The sequence below is a fragment of the Aquila chrysaetos genome, chromosome 13, assembly GCF_900496995.4.
Source record: "Aquila chrysaetos chrysaetos chromosome 13, bAquChr1.4, whole genome shotgun sequence".
Taxonomy (NCBI): Eukaryota; Metazoa; Chordata; class Aves; order Accipitriformes; family Accipitridae; genus Aquila; species Aquila chrysaetos.
In genome coordinates, this window is record NC_044016.1 from 38,011,950 (window position 1) to 38,036,415 (window position 24,466).

Consider the following 24,466-nt stretch of genomic DNA (forward strand, 5'->3'; position numbering starts at 1 on the left):
TCCCCAGTCGTCAAACCCTTAGCCGAATGTCAGTCAAATATTTCAGATGCCTTCCAGCACAGGTGGAGAGGGTGCAGTAATTGGAAGCTGTTAGTACCTTACGTCATGTGTCTCAGCATAAGAAAAAGACAGCTTTTACTTGTGCTTAGTTTTGTCTGAGCTGTACTGGCTGCTTCAAATTGCCCAAAATGTACTTTTTCCTCCCCAAAGTGCATCTGTAACCATCTGTTCAACTATCTATCTGTAACATCATTCATTTGATGAGGAGCAAGCAGGGAAGGGGGCTATTGCATTCACTGCCCTTCAGATTCACTCCCAGATGGGTGTCAGGACTTGCAGAGAAATCTCTCTCAAGTTTGTTATCGAGCATGTTTAATCCTGGGTGATTTTTTGGACTTGAAGTCCCACATGTCCCAGTGTGGGAGGACACCTCTTTTCCTTAGAGACCCAAACACTCAGGGAACAAACTGAGTTTTGCTTGTAGCTGCCACTTCAGGCAAATAGTACTTGCTCCTTTTTCAATGAATCTCACTTTGTTGCTTTGTACCAATCCAAGGGACTTTCAGATATATAAACAATAATTTGAGGATCACTTTGTATTCTCTTCCATGGTACTGGCTCTTTCTGGAGGTGTGGATCGGTCAGCCCTGCTCTGTCTGCTGGTACTGCCTCCAGTTCTGGAAGGAGAGGATCTCAGCTTTGTTTCAACCACTCTTTTACGAAGATGTGTGATAGATTACGTGGTCCAACCCAATCTGTGCTGGAAGAGCCGTGATGAAGCTTAATAGGGGCATAGCTTAAGTACAGGTGTAGAAATGCAACACATGCTTTTCTCCTGGAGGAATATAGTCTTTTTGCACTGAGGGGCAAATGAATGGGCTGTGATGCTCTAGTTTTGTAGAGTTGGTGGTTGAGAAGCAGCTTTTTGTCGAATTCTCCCATCCTTAACTATCCGTGTCCTCTTGGAGTGCTGCGAATACCCACTTGCTACTGGTCTGGCAAATAAGATCTGTGTTAATTTTGCAGCAAATGGAGTCTTGCACCATAGTCTAGCAAAGATATCCTTATCCTCTTCATTTTACTGAAGCCCCTTGAGCACAGCTGACCTTTTAATCCATTTTACACCTCAAAAGTTCACTTGCATTTGTGTCCTTTTGTTTGTGTTTTGGCATGCAGCCTGTGTCCTGTTGGTAGAGTGGGAATTGTAGTCTTCTCAGGAGTGATCTACAGAGTGTGTTTTGATGCCCTTGCAAAATTATGAGTCCCAGACCTAAAGATTTCACTATTTAAACTAGACTGGGTGCAACACGTGGTTTTGTGTACACAGGGAAGATGGCGCGAAGATCACAGTGACTGCTGCTCCAATGTTGTGAATGTTTTATCCGTTGTTTTCGTTAAAGTCTGCGGGCAGCGCACGGAAGGAGCTGGCTCTGAGGGTGAGCTTAGCACGCTGTATCTTTTCACTGCTTGGGTGCTCTGGGAGTAGCCACGGCATTTTTTTGTGAGATAAGGAGTTATTTCCCCATTTTGCAGATAGGAGCAGGAAGTGGGCAAGATTCTTCCACCCTTCTCAGTGCCCTGGGGGTGCAAGATTTCAGGTCAGCTTTTGCTCTGACAGCCGTGCCAGTGCTGCTCCCACTGTCTGTGAGCCCAGGCTGGCTGCAGGAGGAGCCCCCTTCTCTGCACCCTCCTGCTGTGCTGGTCACTCCAACAGAATTGAGCATTAATAAGGATAAAATTCAGATCTTTAAAAAAGTGGATATTTGTGCATCAGATAACCACTTGCACCGAGTTGACTAAAGCCCTTACACAGGTTATGCTGGCTAACAGGATTACTTGCTTTGACAGCACTAATTACTTAAGTATTCGTCCTCATCCCTTGCTGCATGGGGGAAATGGGCATCGCTGGGTTTTGGTTTTCCCAGCACTCGGCCTCCAGTGCATGCTTCTCGTGACTCTCTGGTGCGTGCAGGATTTTTTCATGCAGCCCCCACGAAGCTTTTGAAGTGCTCGACAGCTCTGGGTGCACCGGGGCACAAGTGTCTGCTCCAGCGCTGCACAACTGGCTCAGGGAATTGAGAAGTCTTTTTTGGGAGTGGGTTAGCAGGAAGCATAGCAAGTAGAAAACAGGCGATGTGGAGTAATCCCTTGCCTAGCGTGATGTCTTTGCTGTGTGTGTGCATCCCCAGGTCGGTGCTGGTCTCTGGCATCTCTGAAGCAGGTTTTTCTTCCTGCATTCCGTGCTGGCTGCAGCTTGGCTGGCAGACAGGCACAGCAGAGGAGAAGCCGGTTCCTTATCATGCCCAGCTTCTTGTGGGAGTGGAGCCGTGCAAAGCCAGCGAGGGAACTTACATAAAAGTTCTTGGCTGCTCACATCGGCGTAGCCTCATATTTTATCTTGCATAACTCCGCTCACTAGGGCTACCAAGAAAAGGCAGAGCAGACCATGCCAGGAGCTTTTCATGGATCTCTTCTGAATTGTGTGACTGGCAGTACTGCTCTTGTGGTCGCATGTCATCTCCATTAAGCTCTTCGTCTCAACTTTGGTGGGCTTTTTACTTTGTTAGGGTGGCTCCGGAGTCGGTGGCCGTGTTTGAAGGCCTGGGACAACGGGGAGTATGTTGCTGAACGGTTCGCATTTCTCTGTTCTCTTCCTTATAAATCGTTTGACCTTCAAGCACTCTCGCTTCCTTTGGAGTCAGATGGCAGATGCTAGGACAACTGCCCAGTTTGTAGAAGTACTTACAAGTCGTTTTCCAGTCACTTAATGACTGGGAGTCCCGAAGCCTCCCTTGCCCCTCGCTCTGAGTCCCATGCCCACATTTCCACCCAGCTCCTTTTGGCCTCCCTTGTTCCAGCTGAACCCATTTGTGTCAGACCTGCAGCTTCCCTCTGCCTCCTTCTGCAGTACAAGCGCTGCCATCCTTACACAGATCCAGAGAGCGCAGGGCGGGGGGAGGAAATATATGTGAGATTCTGCAAAACGTTGAGTTTTTCATTGGTAACCAGAGGGGTCTTTTTTTTTTTTTTTTTTTTTTTTTTTTCCTTTGGCTGTAGAGATGAGCTATATATGCAGTAAAAAAAATGTTGTCCAGCCTGTGTTGGTATAAGCAGGGGTCTTGCTTAAACCTCTTTAATTGGCAGCTCCGTGGGGAAAGCACTGCATGTGCCCTGGACCGTTCAAGGCACGCAGGGCACTTAGCGAGCACCCAGCAGAGCAAAACTTCCAAAGAGACTGATGAAAGAGGGCCACCTTATTGCAGACGCTTGCTCCCCTTTCATTATATCCGCTCTTGTTCTCCTCTGTCCTACATTTCACATTATTTGAAAATTGATGTTCAGCTGCAAAGAATCTCTTGTGCTGCCTCTCTGCTTTTTCTCTCTGCCCCCTGGGTTTCCAAGCTAAATACCTGCTCTATTTGCATTTAAAAGAGATCGGTTGCATTACTGTTAGTCACTGTATTATTTGACCAGCGCTATCGCTTTGCCTGTTAAATTGAACATATTTTGGCATATGGGATGTCTTTACTGGGTGATGGGTAAGGACATCAACTTCATTTGCATATCAGATATTTTTCTTCTCTAGCTGGATTACAGTTAAGTGCAAATCTGTCTTTCACCACATGACATGATCACATCAGAAGCGGGAGCTGTGGAAGCGATGGTACATTATCTAGTGAGTGGGTTCTGTTACACGCGGGGTGTGTTGGAGGTACTGCTTACTCAGAAGCAGGCTGGCACCGGAATCATTAAAATGGCTGTAAAAGGCCCGTTTGCATTCCAGATTTTGGGGTAGTCTGGGGGATGCCCAGCAAAGATCAGGCGGTCTGTCCGGCTGCCTGCAGTCTTACGACAGTGGTGCCTCCAAGACCTTTCACAGAGGTGTTCCCTGTCCCTAAGGCCAGGAGAGTGAGCGGCAGCTCCCTGCAGTACCCACACTGGGGTAAGGGGCTGGTAAGAGGCTTTTCTTGGGGCTGTGGGTGCCGCTGTGCGTGTAGCACCCCAGGGAGCACCCCAAAGCAAAACCCATCCCAGCATCTCCTCCTCATCCATATTGCAGGATCGCTCCGTTGGCAGGGCTTGGTCGTAATTGTTTTGGTCCTGGTGTGACCTGGCGGTGTTGAAAGGGCTGAACCCAGAGGGCTGAGGAGATGCTGGTTATTCGAGATGTTTTGAGAAGGAAATGGACTCCAGGACCTGAGACGATCTCTGCGCTGCATCGCTGCGATAAGATGCAAATTGCTCTGTGGTGTGCGGGAGCTGCCAGCAGCTGGGCCACACATTTGGGGCTGTTTGACAGGATTTTACTTCCAGTTTTTCTCTTTTACCCAAACATCCAGGCCTTCTTCCTGGAATTTATTTTAAATCAAGACACTATATAGCCTTTAAATATTATGCAGGGGTCATGTCTTCTCCATCTTTTTCTTTTTTAAATTAACCAGGCCCAGGAGAACGTAGATGAGGAAGTCAGATGGTTCTCACTTGTAACTATTGTTTTTGTTTCATATGCTTCTTTTCTGCTAGAGGTCACCTTCTCACAAATAATACAATTGCCTAGCATGAAAATAATAATAATGGCTTTTGATGGGGTGTTTTTCTATCTAGAGTTAAAAAGCAGGGAATGTGTTGCAAATAGATGAGGCCTTAACTTGCCTTAAATGTTAGATTCCGTCAAGATTTACCAATTACTAAGTTTGGGGTTAAGCTTTTTGAAGTGACCTGTACTGAGAGGTGCAAGGCTGTTGCCTGGTAAAGGCAGCTTCTGCTTTGCGGGTATGTGTGGCTTCCTGAGAAGCGAGAATTTTACATATTGGTCCTCCTACCTTAATTGCTAGTTCCTGGGAACCAGTGTGTTTTTCTCCTGCTTTTGCTGATATTTGCATGCAGTCCTGTTTTAGTGCAACATTACGATGACAACTATCCACACCGAATTAGGAGACAGCTTTGGTGCCCGCGTTTTCTGCGGATGCATATGGCATTTAGTCTGCATACGGTGGCTTTTTAAACATGCTGAGGGGTGTATTCAGTTGCTCTGGCAGCATAGCTTTTCTTCTTTCAGTATTTGAGAGCATAATTTCAGTGAAAGTATGTTTCTGAGTGTATGCTCGTCTTGAGGCTTGGAATGAAAGCCTTCTGCTGAAAAGACTGTAATTCTTTTTCCCCCCGAAAAGAGACGTGTTGCTAACTTCTTCACTTCCATTTCCAGCTGTCCCGTTTCCTCCCACGCAGCGGCTCACTCTGAAGGAGGTGTTTGAGGATGGGAAGCCTAGGCTTGACGTCTTGAAGAGCCACTTGGTAAAGGAAGGGCGCCTGGAAGAGGATGCGGCGCTGAAGATCATCAACGATGGGGCTGCCATCCTTAGGCATGAGAAGACAATGATTGAAGTGGAGGCTCCGATCACAGGTCAGAGAGCTTTCTGCGACTGGAGTCCTAAATAAGGGCCATCTAGGAAGCACAGGCTGCTCAAAGTAGCAGGCTTTTTTCTGTGTTCCTTCCATCAACAAGGTTTTTTAAATTGCCTGAACTCTCAGAAGAGAGGATTTTGCTGGTGTAGATCGAGTACATCTTTGCGGAAGCTGGATGTAAAGCAGGGGTGGCTTGGGTCAGAGCACAGCCATGCTATGCTCCTTGTTGCTGTCATGACCTTTCTTTTCTTGGCATGTAATTCTGTCCCTCTTTTGTGCTGTTCTTCCTCCCCTAGTGTGCGGTGACATTCATGGGCAGTTTTTTGACCTGATGAAGTTGTTTGAAGTTGGAGGATCACCCAATAACACCCGCTACCTCTTCCTGGGAGACTACGTGGACAGAGGCTACTTCAGTATAGAGGTGACAAATAAAGTTGAGCTTGGGGGTGCTCGTACTAAACGAACCGAAAGTGTTGAACTAAACTAGCAAATACAGACCTCTCTTATGCTGGATTTTATGCTCTAGTCTGGTTTTGCATGCAAGGAAGAACATGTTGTAGGTAACTTATGGTATGATTTTTGGCAGAAAAGTGATGGCCAAATGTCATGATTTTGAATTGGATCCTCACCCAGTGACAGAGTTAAACAGCAGCAGTGGGGTTAATGACTAAATTCTGGCTTCTGAACTCAAGTTTTAATATCACTTGTAGCTGTCAGTCAGGGGAACAAGAGGGAGAGTTGATTGTATGTTGCAGGCAACAGGATCCTACCAGGCAGTGGGAAGCAAATGTTTAAAAACTCTCAGGATTCAGCTTAGCAGGGAAAAGAAAGCACTACACTACTGAGTCACTGCTTCCCTACCGTCCCCCTGAAAGCATCAGCCTTGCAATGCCAGAGACGGGGTCAGGAGAAAGGAGCAGTAAATCACCTAGGCTGTTGTACATCTCGCTGTGACCCACGAGCTTAGTGCCGAGGCATTTAATTGCGTATCTAGCCATGCTGTGCCCGTGTGACAGTCTGCCTTGTCACAGTAACACTGTCACCTTACAGACATCAGCCAAACATCTGGCATCATGTTAGGATTTTGCAGCTCTGTGGGATGCCACCAACCAAGTATTGGGTAACACTGCGAGTTGTTGGTCTTAAAAGGCAAAGTAATCGATGGGTCCCCGTGGCTGCTGCTAACTCACTGAAGACCTGTGAGAGATAGGGCAGGCAGGATGGGAGAGCTATTAGCAAATGCCACAAACCCCAAGGGACTGCAGCCTTCTGGTTTCACAGGCAGAGCTGAGTGGAAAAGGAGTGCTTATTCCAGTTGGAGGCAACATAACGGGGGGTGTTTGGGAAAATGGGGGCATGAAAGGTGGCAAAACTGGCCTGGAATAACAGAGTAAGTGGTTTCTCCTCAAAGAGGGAGGGTGCATATCATAGTGCAGGAATAGCTGAGCTGTTGGGTCTGCAGAGGAATCTTTCTCAGTTAAATTTTGGGGAGGAATTCTCACGGACAGTGATGAAAGCAGTTAATGCAAGCGGTTCTTGGAAGGATTCTGCAGAGGATTTAGGAGGGTACTGCCGACAGCTTGTGCTTTAGTAGCGTTCTGGCTTACTTCCAGCCTTGCGCTTCGTGTGTTCCTAAATACTGACGGTGAGCCAAGGTGTGACGATGAGCAGTTTCCGGGGTAGCGGGGACGGATGCTCGAAAGGTGGGGTTGTGGCCGTTGGGATTTCTGGTGGTGCTGGCAGGAGGAGCCCCATAACCCCTGGGGAGGAAGGGGAACAACAAGCATCCGACCACTTGTTTAAATGGCTTGGCTGGTGCAGATTGGGTTTGCAGTTTAAGTGTATTTACCTGGAAAAGAGATTATATTATAGCACAGCAACTCTTTCTGAGATAAGGTGTGGATTTTTTTTGGTGTTAACCAAGAAACCTTCAAATGAGAGTTGTCGTACCCTGGGTCTACGCACAAATTTTACAGATCCTGGGTGGTGGAGTGCTTCTCCCACTCTTAGGTCCTACTCTGCGATTGATCTGACATGGGGATTTTACTCCCAGATCTGCAGAAGTGAGTGCTGGAGTTGGGGATCGGTGCCCTTGTCTCTCCACGCTGTGATAGTATGGAAGAATTCCAGGGGGATGGATGATGAGTCCACCTTGGAGAACAGAGGTGGTGGGAAGAGGCGTTTTACTTTTTTTGAGGAGGAAGGTCTGAAAATTATAGGTAAACCTCATCAGGTCGCTGTTGTGGCCTGCCACTCCAACCCAGGGCCTGTGCAAGGCAGCCTGGCGTTTTCAGACTGGAAAGCCTTGGAGCAATTGGTCTTTGTAAGGTCTGAGCACAAAGTTCTTACTTCATGCTGCTCTTGACCCTCCTCCTTCCCCTTTCACCCTGCATCTGCAGAGGGAAAGCCACCAAGTGCTCCATTACCCCCACAGAGCTAGCATTGATCTTTCACGAATCAGGGTGGGCTTTGATTAGTACATGCGGGGGCTGATCCAAATGTCACTGATAAAGCAGAATCTAGAAGGCTTGATTCCCTTGTTCCTATTGATGTGTGCCTCTTCTTTCCACCTACTGCAAAGTGCAGCCGATGTGTTTTAAGAGATTCCCACCTGGGTGTGCAGAAACTGATTTCTATGGTGAAACAACAGGAGGTTTGCTGCTGGCTTGGAGGATCACTACAAGTAAAGCGTTAACAATGCCGAATGGGAGTCTTTGCATTATATTTGTTTTTAAAGACTTCTATAAAATGCAAAGCTGTAGCAACTGTCCTCTAAAGTGCAGAGATGGCTGATCTGTGAATGTTTTGGGTTTGGAGTTTTGATCACTTTATCCCAGAGGCTCAGGTGATGGAAAGGCATCCAGGTTTCCCTGGGCTTTCACCACTGGGAAGGTGGAGAGCCAGCATCATCAGGCTTTCATGAGTCACCACACAAACTTGTGCATCCATGTGCTGGGTGGGATATGAATCCAGTGCCTGCCCAGAGCAGCTGATAATCATGACCTTTTAACTGAATGAAATAGGAGGTAATTGTATAATTGCATCCTGATGCAGGCAATCAGGAAACAAGATGCAAAACTGGGGGCCGAGGAGGTGTTAAGGCAAACCATGTTGCTTATTAGCAGCCCAAATAACCCTTGCAAGCTTTCCCCATTGCTGTGAGTATTTGGTTGTCAAGGTAAAAGGAGCAGTTTGTGGCTTAGGCAAAACCTTTAAAAACCCCGAAAGCCTCTGTTCATCAGCTCAGCTGGATGTCTTCAACAAATTATTTCTGGGCCTCTGGCTTAGGGAAATTCTCATTTAAAAACGTTCATTCCCAGTAAGTATAATGAGGCCATGAAGTGTGGTTTGGTTGTGTTTTTTTAAAATAAAAGAGTTGTGGGGGGAGAGGGGAGGGAAGCAACCGTGTGAAAGCTGCAGCGGCTGATGTCTAGTGGAAGAGGACTCTGCAAAGTGTTTGCTTTCAGTCCATGCCACAAAGCCCGCCGCGACAGCGAGACTAACTGGCCACGGACTCAAACGTTGTAGTGAAGGGGCTGACAGGCAGCATGGAAATCGGGCTGAACACCTCCATTTGGAGATGCTGATGAGACAGCATCCTGATGAAGGATTCTCTCGTCAGTCTGCAAGTGGGAAAGATGCTTCCTTCTAAGTGCTTTAAGCTTTTAGTTACATCTCCTAGCCCTTACGCAAGAGAGGTCTGTGCCGTGTTAGTCAATGAGGGACCATCCTTGTCCATGAAGCCGGAACTGCCAGAATACAATGAGTAGAATTGTTTTATTAAATTATAAAATGAAACAATTATTATGACGAAAAATAGAATATATGGGAAGAGGAGATTTATCAGTAAAAATGGCGTGATAATGGCATACACCTTTGCCAGGCTGGTTTTTCAAATCCAGTTACAATGGGACATATGATTGCTGTCTAATTACAGAATTGTATGTACAGTAATCTAGCCAGGATTGAATGCACTGTTTTACCCAGAATAATATTAAAGAGATCCAGTCAATGTTATAAGGCACAAGCAAAGGTAGATTTGTGGGCCAAACGTGGGACCGGGATGCAGGAGTTTTGCCATGCTGTTTCTTCTGTGCCTACTCCGGGAAGAGCTGGCAGGCTTTATGTTTATAACTTTCTTGTAAATGCTGGGTTTTGTAAATGGTACGAGAGGTTACGGTGTGGCTTGTTGCGGGCAGGTTTGGCAGTAGCCCCTCTTGCATTTGTGTGGGGCTGCAGGTAGCAATTCTTCTTGCAGTTCCCCCACCGTGACCTGCTGAGCTTTCCCCTTGTGAGTGAAAGGGGGGGAATCAAATGGGGGCATGGGCCCAAATGCTTGGCTTTGGGCTCCACACTGATAGGCAGAATAAGGAGAGAAGTAGATTATTTAAGCCAAGTAAGCCATAATTGTCTCGAGTTGCTACTAGGCTATTGTAAACATGCAGTAATCAATTCCTGGGCACAGTGCCTTGAAAGTCTGGGAAAGGGATCCGTACAAAACACCAGGAAGCATCCGAGGCATGCGAGTGTAGAAACCTCCCTTGTTTCTCGTTCCAGCCCCTCTGGAGCTTGCGAGGACTGGCGAATGTCCTTTACTCATCATTACCCCACTAGTACCTGGCAGCCCCCATGTACTTGTGAAATAGCTGCAAACCACGGGGAACTGCAGCAATACCAGAGACTTTTGCTCTTGACGTCTGTGGTTTGCTTGCTGCGTGTCCGGGAAGAATTGTGGTGTCGAGTGACTCCATTCACTTCCATTTCACTTTAAAACACTTCAAATGTGTTTTTTAAATATCTCTTATGCAAGTTGCTGACCTTCTATACATCCCAAATCCTCCTCTTTATTGATGCTGTGTCTCTACTTTCTTGCTTTGCTTTGAACTAGTGATGCCAGGGCTGGTTGCTTTCTCCAGTGCTTAGCAAGTCACTTGGTTCATTTATAGTGACTTTCACTTTTCAGTTCTCATGCTAGCCCAGAAAAGTGATACTTAGGTTGCAAACACAGGAGGTTAAAGCTTTAAATCACAGAATAATTATAAATGGTTTTGTTGGGAACGTTCCTCCTGTTAACAGATGCAATAAAACATTATTTTTGCTAGCCTTAATGACAGCTTAAATTACCTGCCACTGGTTTTGTTTCTGTTCAATTTTAAAATTCAGAATTTGCTATCCAGTCTTTTTTCTGTGGGGTTGAATTCAGAGTTAGACAGAAATGGGTGCTTTACAGCTCCGTAGGGTTTTAGGGATCCCTGCACGTAGCTGGAATGACTAATGTAGAGCTTACCTTGGTAAGCAGGTTCAGTGCTTAAATACCATGATATCTAAGGTGTCTATACTGGAAACTAACTTGAAACTGGTTTATTTTGGTTCTGGAGGTTGTTTCCATGACACAGCAGCTGGTTCCCGGAGATCTGTGCACCAGATCAGCAATGTTTTTAAGTGTAAAACTGTTGACAGACTTCATGGTTCACGTTCTCAAAGTGTGTGCCGTTTCTGTAACATGTCAGCCTAAAGGGTAAGCTCTTATTAGAGACTTTAATCCAGATCTTCAAGCTTGCTGTCATTATGGGTTGTCCTTCCAGCACTCAAAATCAACAAGGGAAATGTGATAACATTTCCCCATGCTAGATACCAGCTGATTTAGCTGTCAGCTTGACAATGTATAGCACAGAAGGGTAAGCACACTTGCTTTCCAGCCCTTCCCTTCTTCACGTAGGCTTTTTGGAAAGCCACCATGAAATATTTCTGGGTCTCTGGTGAAAATGATTGTGTTTCAGTTTGACTTTGGTCTGCACCTCATCAAAGATGATCTTTTTACAGGTGTTGCTGCTCAGATAGGGGATGTGGAGAGCCCTCTTCAAAGCCAGAAGGCTTTACTAAGCTTGTTTTTTGGCTAGGCTTTTCCTGTTTTGAACTTGAACTTCACATGACTGTGGTGTAAGCAGAAAAACAGGGCGGGGGGGGGAAGTCAGTGGGGAAGATCAAGTTTAATTTTTCTGATGTTTAATGCACTTGATAAAAAGTCTAGCAAGATGGCTGGCTGCTATACTTGATGGTCTCTGGTTTCGATTGCAGTGGGACATCTGGAGCGCACATCTCGCTGCGCAGCTGGTTTTGCTTTGCTGCTCTGAAAATGGGTGCTTTTTGCTTTGGTTTCTGCTGGAAGGAAAAGCTGCCCCCACCCAGCCCAGAGCTGGTTTCAGTTGAATGCGATCTCATTTGTCACTTCTCCAACTCAGGCCTAATATAGAGAAATGCTCAGTGTGGCTTTCCCCCACTGGTGAAGTTGGCCAAGATAAGATCTACTGCCGATTATGGAGCTGGGTTTCTATCAGGGTTCCACTTTGAATTCAGCTTGTTGGGTGTCTTCCCAGAAACACTTAGTGAAGTCTACGGATGATTAGTGCCCTATAAAAGGTTTTTATTACATGCCATCTCCTCCTTCCCTTTCTTGCAGTGTGTGCTGTATTTATGGAGTTTAAAGATAAATCATCCCAAAACATTGTTCCTCCTTCGAGGGAACCATGAGTGCAGGCACCTCACAGAATACTTCACCTTTAAGCAGGAATGTAAGTATCAGCAGTATAAGGAGGATTTAAATATATTAATGTGTTGTGACCAGGGGTGGGTCTTAATTTTTGTGCCTGCTATGAGTGATACTGGTTAGCTCTGGAGCTGTAAAAACTGTCATCTTTTTTTTCCTGCGTACATAGGTCTTCTCCTGTTTCAGCTCCTGCTAAAAAAAAAAAAAAAAACAACCAAAACCCCCCAAAATATATAAGTCCTGTAAAGTACTGAGTGCATGTTGATGTGGCGTTCTGGTTACGAAGAATGAGCATGGATGGAAGAAATGCGAACACATCTTCCCTGTCTTGCTGATGAGCCAGTTGCACGCACCCCCCCTCCCTGACTTTCAGGCCCAGCAACATATAATTACTGCCAAATGACTTTCAGCTCCAGATTGTGCAGCTGGGATCAGTGATTACAATTGGAAGCAAATAAAGGATTTGTTCCTCAGTGTTTGCACTAGAGAGAATCATTACCTTTAAGATCGTTTTAGTTGAGTTAAAGATAGTTTCATGCAGCATTTACATATTTTTAAAACAATGATGATGAAAGGTCAGGGAATGACCCCTCTCCCCAGAGGATGGCAGTCATTCCTCCAAGCAATAAAAAAGGTATACACCAGCAACGTGCTGCAGCTCTTTATTAGGGAATAGTTGCTCAAGGACCCAAGCTCAAGGAATAGTTACAGGCAAGGCACAAGTCCAGTCTTTAGCCCTTTAGCTCTGCATGCTGCTGGACAGGGTAAGTCTGATAGGTACTGAGATGATGACATCTGTTTACTCAGAAATGAGTTGGAAAACACCAGCCAGCTCTCTGCTGGATACTGTAGTCATCAGATGGTGGTAGATGAGCTCCTGTTGAGCTGGGCTCAATTTGAACCAGAGCGCCAGAGGTGATGGGGTTTTTTCCCCCTTTGGAAAACAGGAGATACTGCCTTTCCACTTCCTGTATCATAGCGTGCAACTGAAAAAACCTGTTAGTATCTCTGAAATAAAGCTGGAGGAAACGTAAACTTTCCATTAATGCATTTTTTTTGCTTTAGGCAGAGACGTGTTTTATAGCAGTAATGGGGCTTTCTTGAAGATCTGGCTATGTTAACATACTGCTGCCCTGCGAAGGGGCTGCAGATGCAAGAAGACGCGCTTGACGTGTGGTGATCTCTGCTCCTGCTCTCTGTTCTAACGGGAAGTGTTGAGAGAGATTTCTGAACGTACTTGGAGGCTTGCTGTAAAAGCTAAGCTGCTTTCGGAAAGGCCATGGTATCTCTGTTTAATGTATTGAAACATCCTCTTCACCTCTGTTAAGATGAGGCATCCAGTGGAGATTGTGATCACTTGTAGTCCTGAAAGATCCTGTGTGAAGATTCATTTAACTGCAGGCATCTTGGTCAAATTCTGACTCGAAGCTCTCGTGTCCAGCTGAAAAGGCAATTCCTATCTTAAATGATTGTGTAATATTGCTGTGCCAAATTAAACAGCTGCTGCATTTTCCAGTGTATAATCTGCCTAGCAGCTGAGGCTGGTAAGACTCTTGGAGTCTAGAGGTGCAGTATGAATGTAGGAAAGTGGCAGGATGGCTTTATTAGTATCCCAAGTTTTCTATTGGTGGCAAGCACCTAGCCTCTTTTCTATGTTAATCTTGGTGCAGGTGTTCTAGAAAATAGCTTGAAAGGAGATTAATATTCTTGGCCATGTCCAGATTACTGTGAAGCCTTTTTATCTTCATGTCCAACAAGCATTTTCTAAGTCAGCATTTTCACTAATACACAGATGCAAAGTTCAACTTGGTGGGCCATAGACGTAGAGTTTCCATATCACCTTAGGAGTTAGGTTCCTTGAACTTATTTATCAGCACTTTGGCTGATCAAAGCTTTGTTTAATGCTTCTTATATCATGTAGGTTTGGATGCATGAATGACTCCCCTTTAAGAAAAAAAGAAAAGATTAAAAAAACCCAACAAACCCTCTGCTTTCAGCCTGAGCAGTCTTTGTTGTGTAAATGAGTAAATGAATTCAATTCTTCCCTCTCTTCCTCCCCCTGCCCCCCATCTTTCCAGGTCGAATCAAGTATTCGGAGCGAGTGTATGATGCGTGTATGGATACATTTGACTGTCTTCCTCTTGCTGCCCTCTTAAACCAGCAATTTCTGTGTGTTCATGGAGGACTGTCTCCAGAAATCACGTGTCTAGATGACATTAGGAAAGTAAGTAACCTCCATGGTCCTTTCACATAGCTTACGATTAATAGTGTGGTTAATGGGTTGCTTGATTCCTGCATGGAGTTCCAGGTCAAGGCTTCTGTGCTCTGCAAGTCCACACCATAGGTGTGTGTACACTGCTGCAGCTTTCACCAGCGTTGTCCTGATTTTGTGTACGTTTTTCAGTTAGACAGGTTTAAGGAGCCTCCAGCCTTTGGTCCAATGTGTGACCTGCTCTGGTCCGATCCATCAGAGGATTACGGCAATGAGAAAACGCTGGAGCATTTTGCCCACAACACTGTTCGAGGCTGCTCCTATTTCTACAGGTAAGTGGTGTTTTAGGGGGCTCTGATGGACTAGAGCTTTTTGTCTGCCCTTACACTAAGGTGTATAGGGAGATAAATTGCTACTCGGATCACTCTGTGGGACTTTACAGTGTACGTGGCTCTGCCATAGTCTTCAGTTGGCTCTTATGCACAAAATCTTGTTTGTTTTCTCCTTCTATAATGTTGAGCTCTCTTTGGATATGTTGCTCTATGAAATTGTGGTATCGGACAGCAGAGATGCTTCTTTTAGCTGGCAGGGTGCCTTTTGAGTGGTTTTCAGGCATTGGACAGTACCAGGAGCTCTAGGAAATAATCTTTTCCTGTCTAACAGAGAAGCATTTGTGCTGACAGACCACTTGTAGCCCAGCTGATGGGGAGGATTTGGCACCAGGGGTCTGTTTAACAGAATGCTTTGCAATTAATTTTTGAATGATGTAATAAATACTGGCCTTGTTTGGGAATGCTGGACACAAACTGAATGGATGCTGCAAGTGGCTGGTTCCTGAAACCAAGACCGTGGGTGTTGTCTGGTCTCCTGTGCTACACACTAATGTGTACTTGCTTTTTGTTTTCCAGTTATCCTGCAGTTTGTGAATTTTTGCAGAACAATAGTTTGTTATCCGTAATCCGAGCTCACGAAGCCCAGGATGCTGGGTAAGCAGCGCAGCCTGATAGCTGAGCAGGCTCTGTCTGCATTTGTGCTATCCTTAGCAAAACCAGTATGTTTAACACTTGACCTGTTTTTTCAGGTACCGAATGTACAGGAAGAGCCAGACAACAGGCTTTCCATCATTAATCACAATCTTCTCTGCACCAAATTACCTAGATGTCTATAACAACAAGGGTAAGACTGGCAAGGCCAGGGCTCTTTTGCTGTTTGGATGTCAGCACTGTCCTCATGTGCTTAGGAAATCCCTCTCCATCTTCCCTTGCCTTGCCCACTCTGCACTGTCCTCTAGTTGCATTCTTATCCATGAAATGAAAAAGAGCTTTATATGCTAAACTGACGGCAGCTGGGGAGCTGGAAGTGGCTGGGTTCTCTGACTCGGAGACTTAATGTATTACTGTGGCAATTAGCTGTCAAGTTATAAAGCCTAGAATAATGCTTTCATTTCCAGCCACATGACAACTGAGCTCTGTTGATGAATGCTGCCATAAAAGAGAAGCTGCTAGTATAGGCAAGCTTTTAACTTCTCTGTGCCCCTAAAACCATATGAGTATGATGGGGAACTTTCCTCAGCTGTGGGGTTTTTTTACCCCTCACTTTGGATCTTGGCTCTGTGTTCATCACTTCTGATTTGCATAAATTTTAACAGCTTTGTTAAATTGACCTTCACTATTATGATAAGCTTTAGTGAATCAACGTAATGGGTAAACTGAAAAAATATTGCTTAAGCCTTCTCATTTTGGAGAGCTGGTAGTTTGATTCTGCATGAGTGCAACCTCCTGTTGATAATGAAGTTTCATTAGCGCAGGTACAACTCCCAGAAGTTGACAGTGCCTATGGACATGTGTTGTCTTTCCTTTTTCTCTCCTAGCTGCTGTACTGAAATATGAAAACAATGTCATGAACATCAGGCAGTTCAACTGTTCCCCTCATCCGTACTGGCTTCCAAACTTCATGGATGTCTTCACATGGTCTTTGCCTTTTGTAGGTGAAAAGGGTAAGAGATATTTGGATATCTTCTATGAGTTGCCCAGTGACTGGTCATAGTACCCTGAGTGTTAGAAACCTGTCCCACAGGCTATTAAATGTGTTGGGAGAGTGTTGTAACTCGTTAATACCAAATAGCACTGGAAGGCAGTTCAAGGAGATCTGCATATTACTGGGTAAAGTTCTTGTGAAAATAATTGTTGATACCTGTTTTAGGAAGCTTTTATCAATAAAACGATCCTTTCTTGCTATTTCTGCATTGCTAATGTAGCTGATCTTGGGTGGTGTAGCCCCACCTCGGAATTTGGAGACATTTCTCTTGCTCTGGGTTTGCAACAGAGAAATTCAAATCTCCTGTTGGCTTGTGGCCCACCAAAAAGGAAGCATTCACTTCAATTTAAAGGCTTATTTCATTTTGAAGGAGGCGAGGCAGCTTACAATATTACCAAGACTTTGCCTCAACTTTTTAGCAAAGGGTTTTTACATCTCCCGGTGAGTTTAAATTCCACCCCAGTGTTGTATGTTTGGAGTATGACGTTAAGGTCTGAAGTGCAAAAGGGTTTTTGACTTTGAGGAACCAAAGGTTGAATTCCCCTCAGATTTTACATACTTAGAGCCAGGTGGCCTGTTGTGCGGGTTGGGGTGGGGAGGTGGGACCTTCAGCGAGCCCAGGCTGTTCTGCATGAATGTTGGCACCCTGCTCCCCACGTCTGTTTCATCTGTGATGTGCTTGGACTGCATCCACCTCGTTGGCAGAAGGTGTAAAGTATGTCGTCTGCTCTGGGTACTGCTGTGAGGTACCAGCAGTATGCAGCTAAAAGTGTCTTTGGGCTTCCACTTCCCGAGTATAAATGACCTTGAAATTGTTTGCTTGTCCAGCTCGTCCTCCAGATACCTCTGTCTGCCCAGTGTGTGCACCAGGCCTCTCTAATCTTCCTGTCTGTATTTCTTACAGTCACAGAAATGCTCGTTAACATCCTCAACATATGCTCCGATGATGAGTTGATTTCAGATGGTGATGAGACATTGGAAGGTAAAAAAAACGTTGTTACGACCAAGCTGGTAACAGTGTGGGGGGGTGAAGGTGGGGAAGGTATATGATGCTAGCTCAAGAGTGATCAGCACTTGATTTATAGCTGGATGCCCAGCCAGGGTCTCCCGTTCCTTTTTGGCTAACCCTTGTGCAGTTCTGGGTAGGAAACTTTTTTTTTTTCCTTTGCTATTCAGTCACAGAGAAATTAAATTATATTCACTGCGACAGACACTTCTTGCCAGCTACTCTGGAGAATGGTTTCCGGCTCCTTACAGAGACTGCTTCCCAAGTGGTTATTTTTTCCCCCAATCCAAAATTTTCTGCACCAAAATATCTACCCAATCTTCTCATCTGTTGCAGTGAACTCCTCTGTAAAGTGGCTTCTTGTGTCACCCCAAATAAAGTAGAATGCAGTTCTTGGCCCTGGTTTTAAGCTATGCATGAAAGGGACAAAACAGTTGCTGAGCTGATCTGCAGTTTCTGTATTGGGGGGGATCACTTGAGAGCGATGTGGTGACCTAGAGGAAGCTCAGGCGCAGTCGTGGGGCCTGCAGCAAGAAGTGGGGCCGTGAGCATGCATGGGGGTGGGTCCGGGGGAGCTGCCTGTACCGGTCCGTGTAGAATAGAGGACAGTCAGTCCCTCAGAGAAGCAGAACACCATTGTGGTACAACAAGGTGCCGCTGCTTTGGTCAACAGGTTGAGACTTTAACCCGCTTCTCCCATTGCATTTCGTTTTTGTTTTTTTTCTTTCTCCCTCCCATGAAAATTAAATTTGTTTCTTCTATCTCTGTCTTCATCTACTTGTTTCTTGGTGTCTCCTCTCCCTGAAGATCACTACATTTCAAGCTATCAGAAAGGTACCCAGCTAGAATTTGCTACAAGCTTAATTTTCACTGCCTGTGCCACCAGATTCCTTGGAGTGGATTTGAATAGCTGACTAGTTGGGCAGTCTCTTCATCCCCTTTCAGTTTTAACATAAGCGCCGTGTGTTTTTTAACCCTTCTGCGTTCCTCCAGGAACTTGAGAAACGGGGTCACGTTTCTATCTGACTTCTGAATGCAGCCACTTAGTGCATGGCTGAGCCATCGGTGCATGTTAGACCTCCGGTTTGGCTTGTACTGTCCTAATGTGTAGTTGGGCCATGTGAGGAATCTCAGCTGAGAGGAGATGTATTTGTTACCTCTTTTACTTTGATTTTTGTTTGTTTTCAGTTACCCTCCATGCTTTTCTCTCATGTTCGGTCTGTATAGCGGAAGGGGAGTTCACATATCTCACTTTGTGTTTGTGTGGGGTCAAAGCAGAGTTGCAAGGCTCCGGCCAGCCGTTCACTGTGCGTGTTGGATGCCAAAGCTGATGCTTGCGTGACACTCCTCCCCGCGGCGAGCACAGCCCAGTGTTCTGCAGTGTTCATCAGCAGTCAGATTCGTCAGTGTTCTGCCTTGCAAAACTGTGTCTACATGGCTGAGTCATTTGTGTTACATCCTGTGTAGTGTGATCAAACCTGGTGAGCTTCGAACAAGACCTACCCGATCTGTTTCCTTTGGTGGTTCTACTCTCTTTAGACCTTTAAGTCCGTGTGTCATCTCGTTGGTGTTGCCCTTCTCACTGCCATCCTGACCGCCATCCTCTCAGCACTGTTCTCTCAAGAGTGTAGCTGTGAATCTGTAAACCATGATTTCTTTTCCTGGAGTCAGGCAGGTGCTTCATATTGACATTACCTGTGCCTGGAAAGCAGGAAGCCTTAAACATGCTGGTGTTTGTTTTTTCTCTCCCTAAGGTGGGACAACAGTCCGTAAAGAGATCATCAGGAATAAGATTAGAGCCATTGGGAAGATGGCACGTGTCTTCTCAGTCCTTCGGTAAGGAAGCAGCTTGTGATTTGGGGTCTCAGTTTCGTGTGGGGTCTGGGTAACAGGGGACGTCGGTCAGGGTGCACCAGGCAGGCAGAGTCCTGTTGGGGTAAAATCTTATGAGACTCTTGCTTCAGAGCAGATGGCAAAGGCTTGAGGTGGTGGTTTCTGTATGCCTGGTGGTCTGACTCTCTCAGAAACCTTCATCTCAGGCACTGGCACTTTTGCCAACAGAAATGCTGATGGTGAGGTACATTTAGCCCTTTCAGGATGCATTTGCTATGCTGCAGCTCTGATGCGTCGTGGCTGAGTAAGCAGAGGTCCTGTATTTACGAGGCAGGGTTGTGGTCGGTGCTCAGCAGATGAGACACACGCTGCCTGTGGTCAGCACAGGGCAGACTCCAGTTTTCATGCCGCTCACCGCTAACGGTTTTGTGTGGACCTAAACGGCCATTGCATTAATCTCTTGGTAACCGGTTGTGTTGCCTCTTACTTCCAGAGAGGAGAGCGAGAGCGTGCTGACTCTCAAAGGCCTGACTCCCACAGGTACACTGCCCCTGGGAGTGCTCTCAGGGGGGAGGCAGACCCTACAGACTGGTGAGTATGAATGATCCTCCTCTCTGCAACACTGTACCCCCTCTGCAGTTTTATACCTGGCCCTCAGCTACCCTGAAAACAACTCCCATCAGTTCCCGTAGGCGTACTTCAGGGTGCCAGGGGACCTGAGAGATGGTTCAGGCCCACGGGGAGGAAGGATTTAGAAATAGGAAAAAGCAGAAATGTAGGTGGGGATGCGGAGAGCCTTCCAAGATGTCCCTGTATACCCTCGAGGAGGGGAACGCGAGGAAGAAAGACAACAAACAGCACCCCGCCTAAAGCATGTGTATTGCTTTATTGTATGTTTCTGCAACAATTTTTATCATTTATTTCCCTTCTGACGCTGCATGATAAGCATCCTGTGCTTCATCTATCTGCTGCTGTTGTGTGATAGCGTATATATGAATGTAATAGTAAATGCGCCTGCTTGTTTGTTCTTTGTTAAACGAAACCACTCCAATTTTGACCCTATGAAATTGTGAATTCCAAACAGAGGAAGCTTAGATTTAGTTGAAGGAAGGAGATTCTTCCAGGCCTGTATGTTTCATATTAAGACTTCTCTTGGCCCCCTGTTTATGATCTGGTTTTGGAGGTTTCTTTTCTGTGCTTGCTGGCAAATACTTTGCTCCTTCCCTCAGCAGCCAACTGGTCTGTCTTACTAGTGTGCTGAGAGCAGGACTGAGCTAGCAATCTGCGTGCTTTAAACTCGCAGGGCAGGGAGATTGGCTGATGGTCAGGGAATGAGTTATCATAGTAACATGTGTCCCTGGAGGGAATCCTGTAATCTAGTGTTTTAATCCTTTCCTGCCGCTAGCCTTTGAATGCTGGCATCTCACCAGCCTGCTTTCCCCTTCCTATCAGCGCTGGGTAATTTCCTGTGGGCTCAGAAGAGGGCTTGTTCTGGGATTGCCTTGCCTTGATTAAATAGTTCACAAGTGAGAAACGTGTAAATATTGCTGCCCGCTCCTGAGGGTGGGGAGGATGCGGTATCACTCCCAAACTCATGGGTTTCTCTGCCCGCAGAGGAGTATGAATTTTTTTTTTTTCTTTTTTTTTATAGCAACCATAATGGTTTCTGTTGCCCCAGTTCTGCTGCAGGCATAGGAACAGAGCCTGAGTGGGAAGGCGGCTGTTACAGCTCGGCTCGAGCAGCCAGCTCACTCGTGGTGCCGCAGCTTTGCCCTTATAGCTGACAGCGCAAGGAGCGGGTAGCGCCGCGATGCTCTCCTGCACCTTCCCCTCTCGGGGGGGTTCCTCTGAGGGGCTACCAGGCAGCTCCCCCCAGTAAAGAAGCCGAGATTTGCGCATCTCCCTGAGACAGGACAAACAAGCTGGACCTTTACTGCTGCCTTACCCGACCCTGCCTGCCGTCTCCTCCCGTGGCTGCAGGCTTCCCACCCCTGCTGCTCCCAGCACCCCGTGTTCCCCTCAGCAGCACCCTGCTTTTTGTGCCCTTCTCACGCTCCTTTCCCCATCGTGCCTCCTTCTCTCACTCCTTCCCGTTTCGCACGTCCCTTCGCACCGCGCCGTCTGCTCGCAGCAGCCTCCTGGTGAATGTACAGGCGCTTCTTCAGCAGCCGTGCTGGGAGCCCGTCTGCTCGGTGGGGAGAGGAGGGGGCTGCCCCCCTTTTGGGGTGCCTCTGCACCCCAAAAGAGGAGAGACAGGGCTGCAGGTAGTAGTGGTGGGGGGCCCCTTCCCTCCCTGAGCCTCCTGCCAACCTTTCGCAGCACAGCTTAGCAAGGAGGGCTGAATAAAGTCACCGAATCTGGAGGAAAGATACTCAGCCACAACTCTATTCTTCCTCCGTGGCCTCTCAAGGACCACGTGGCCTGTGTATTGTGTCCAAAGCAAAAAACTGTGGCGTTTTGAGGCTAAAAGCAGGGGATCTGTTCGAGGGAAGGGCCTCCTCCCAGATGTTGAGGCAGGGACTACCAAAACTTGGACAGCTGCTGCAGCAGATTTAGGAAGGGGGACGTTGCTCAGCTTTGTGGTGCCTTGTTGCTTGGTAACACTTTTAGGAGGTGGAGCTGAAGCCAAACTGGATTTGAAGCATCAGCCTATTTTTTTTGTTACAATTCAAGGCATCGGGAGCGGAGCAGCCTGGTATCTGCTGCTGCCTGCCCTCCTCTAGAGAATGAACTGCCCCTCTCTTCCCCACTGCTCCAAAATGTCATCACGCCCCTCGGGGTCGCTTCCCTTACGTGGCTTTGATGGTTGGGGCTTTGCTCTGGGGTGAATTCCACACAGTTTATCTTCTGAAGGTGGCCAGGGTGCCCTAGAGCCACCGAAATGGGAGCAGAGGGGGCTGCAAATGCAGGTGGAGACCCAAGGCTTAGACCGAGACTATCACTGTCCTTTCCGTGGGATGCCTGCGTGCCCAAGCCCTCCAGTGCATGCAGCAGAAAGCCATCTCTCTGCTTCTCTGTTTCTTTCCATCGAATTTATCTGTGTGACAAGTCCAGCGAACGCGAGGAAAGGAGACTCCCCCGTGTCAGTGCTCAGCAGATGCTAAACCCGAGAGAGTCCCCTTTCAGCCTTCCTCTCAAGCTCCTGTCACCTTTTTTTCCTCTTGCCAGTTGGTTTTGATTACGGTCGTCTCCACTGGGGCTGGGAGGCTGTGGGCTCTGCGTTCGCAGCGATGATGTTAGATCACTCACTGTCACTCTTTTTTTCTGTCTTCATTTTTGCATGCCACTGTTCTTCTGTATTGCAGCCACAGTAGAAGCGGTAGAGGCACGGGAAGGTATGGCTAGAATCCGGCGAGAGACTCAAAATCATCTCTGTGTGTGCGTGCGCTAATTTTAAAGAGCTTTATCAGCCTTATGGAAGCTTTTTACTCTTGCATCACCAGAAGTGGGGGAGGATGGGCCCCTGCTGGGAAGCAAAAAATACACAGTGGGCTGGTTCAAGTCTATTTTAGCCTTAACTAGGCTATTGCTTAGTGCAATACCTTTATTCCAAGACTGCCCTCTCTCCGGAGCGGTTTGTGCTCTGGTGTCTCAAGACCTTGGTGTTGGGGTCCTGCAATCTGATCTCGGATGCCTCGTGGCTGAGTTCATCCCCTGGGTAACTCGATCCGGTGAAGACTGCCAGCACGCTTGGTCAAAATCAACTAGGAAATAGCAGATTGCGCGGCTCTGATGTAACCCTTGCCTTCCCCACAGGTGGGCCAAGGCGGTTCCAGTGTGGAGAAGCAGTTTTCTCCCTGTAGTTCGTGTAGAAATGACAGATTCATGAGGTTACTGTCTGGGGAGATTTTCTCCTCGATAGCTCCATTCAACTACTGATGAATGGGGCTGTACCTCTGTGTAGAGAACTTTTTGATTACCAAGGGAAGTTTGTTTGTAAACCAGCCAAGTCCTTGTAAAAAGATTTGGCACAAACCCCTTTTTCTTAAATTGTCTGTAATACAAAGAAGTTAAAACATTTGGTCCATATCATCATCACAAGGATGATGTACTGAGCCTTGTAGTGATGAAACAGAGATACGCCTGCCCTTGGTGGGATTTCATCACTCGTGAGACTGCCTGTGTGTCTCCTGGTCATGCAAGAAATGTTGCGTTTGTGATCCGAGGACTAGCTGTTTCCCTCTCCTGGTGTTGCAGTGTGTGGTTTGTGTTGGAGTTAAAGCCTTGTGGTGGTGTCTTTGTTGTGTTGTTTTGGGTTTGCCTTGTTTATTTTTTTAGTATCCTGTTTTTCAGCTTTGAAAGTTTCCTGAGATTTCACTGTTTGGGGACATTGAGCACTTGTCTGGTCTTCAAGTTCCTGCTACTAAACTGTATTAAAAGAGAAGCCGTTAGGGAGCAGAGCAAGTCGCTGCGGTCTGGATCTGCGCTGTGACCTAGCGCAGTTCAACTTCCCAGCTGCACTGTGGTATCCACATGAGCTGGCGATGCTGAAAATCACCTACGGACCCGTCTCGTGGTTCCCGTAGCCAGACACGTGCTTTCTGTCACCCGACTCTGTCCTGTACGTGTCTGGCGTGTGCTAAGGGGCTCCTATCCGGGGATCCGCGACTCAGACTAACTCTTCTTTCTCGGCCCTTCTCTCTGCAGCCATTCGTGGATTTTCACCGCAGCACAAGATCCGCAGCTTCGAAGAAGCCAGAGGGCTGGATCGCATTAACGAACGCATGCCGCCACGCAAAGATTCAATGCACTCAGACGGGCCGGTGAACTTGGTAACCTCAACAAACTCTGCGGACAAGAATGGCACAGGGAAGAAAGCCCAGTAACGGTCCGAGCGCCCAATCTGCACCACTAAAGGATCCAAAACTTAATGAATTTTATTTATTTATTATTGGGGTGGGGTGGGGGCAGGGGAGAAACCAACTTCACCTGGAGGCACGTTCATAATCCAGTTTGCATCCATTCTGTAAGAAAGGTGACCATTTTGTAATTTTTTTATTTATGTTCAATATATAAAAAGTCCATCTTTTTTTAATTTAGAAACCAATCTAACTGCTAGTGCATATATGAAGTGTTGTGCTGTACAGCTGACCTCTCCTCCACGAGAGGCAAACCTCTGTGGGGGGATTAAAAGAAACAAAAACAGTCCCAGGCAACTTGGGTCGTTGACTTTGGTACAATTCTAAGTTAGCCTGTACTTTCAACAGCAGGTCCTTTCATTGACGATAGGGTTGGTTTGGTTTTTCTTTTCACAACTGTCTTCTTCCCAGAGTTTGCTGTTGTTTTCTTCAACTTCTTGCCTACCTGCAATTGCTGCTTTAGCAACCGATTCTGTGGAAGGCACGTTGCATGGTGCAACTGGCTGGGATCCATCCCTCTTCCAAGGTGACATCCAAATATTCAGGATTAGCTCTAAAGTACTCCA

The 24,466-nt window shown here is 46.7% G+C and overlaps 1 protein-coding gene across 5 annotated transcripts in view; it reads left to right on the forward strand.

The window, feature by feature from the left end:
* The window catches only part of PPP3CC (protein phosphatase 3 catalytic subunit gamma), a 35,124-nt gene extending 10,937 nt beyond the window's left edge, over positions 1 to 24,187 (forward strand). For 2 of the 5 annotated variants that reach the window (XM_030035743.2, XM_030035746.2), the window contains exons 2-15: positions 5,207 to 5,404; positions 5,703 to 5,827; positions 11,867 to 11,978; positions 14,032 to 14,177; positions 14,358 to 14,497; positions 15,074 to 15,151; positions 15,247 to 15,341; positions 16,036 to 16,161; positions 17,107 to 17,184; positions 18,016 to 18,042; positions 18,963 to 19,044; positions 19,535 to 19,632; positions 22,347 to 22,376; positions 23,689 to 24,187. In XM_030035743.2, the coding sequence (XP_029891603.1) occupies positions 5,207 to 5,404; positions 5,703 to 5,827; positions 11,867 to 11,978; positions 14,032 to 14,177; positions 14,358 to 14,497; positions 15,074 to 15,151; positions 15,247 to 15,341; positions 16,036 to 16,161; positions 17,107 to 17,184; positions 18,016 to 18,042; positions 18,963 to 19,044; positions 19,535 to 19,632; positions 22,347 to 22,376; positions 23,689 to 23,867 (1,514 nt within the window). In that variant the 3' untranslated portion in view covers positions 23,868 to 24,187. The remainder of the gene's footprint in view (positions 1 to 5,206; positions 5,405 to 5,702; positions 5,828 to 11,866; positions 11,979 to 14,031; positions 14,178 to 14,357; positions 14,498 to 15,073; positions 15,152 to 15,246; positions 15,342 to 16,035; positions 16,162 to 17,106; positions 17,185 to 18,015; positions 18,043 to 18,962; positions 19,045 to 19,534; positions 19,633 to 22,346; positions 22,377 to 23,688) is intronic. The other 3 variants (XM_030035745.2, XM_030035744.2, XM_030035747.2) reach the window with 3 other exon arrangements.
* The last annotated feature ends 279 nt before the right edge of the window (positions 24,188 to 24,466 follow it).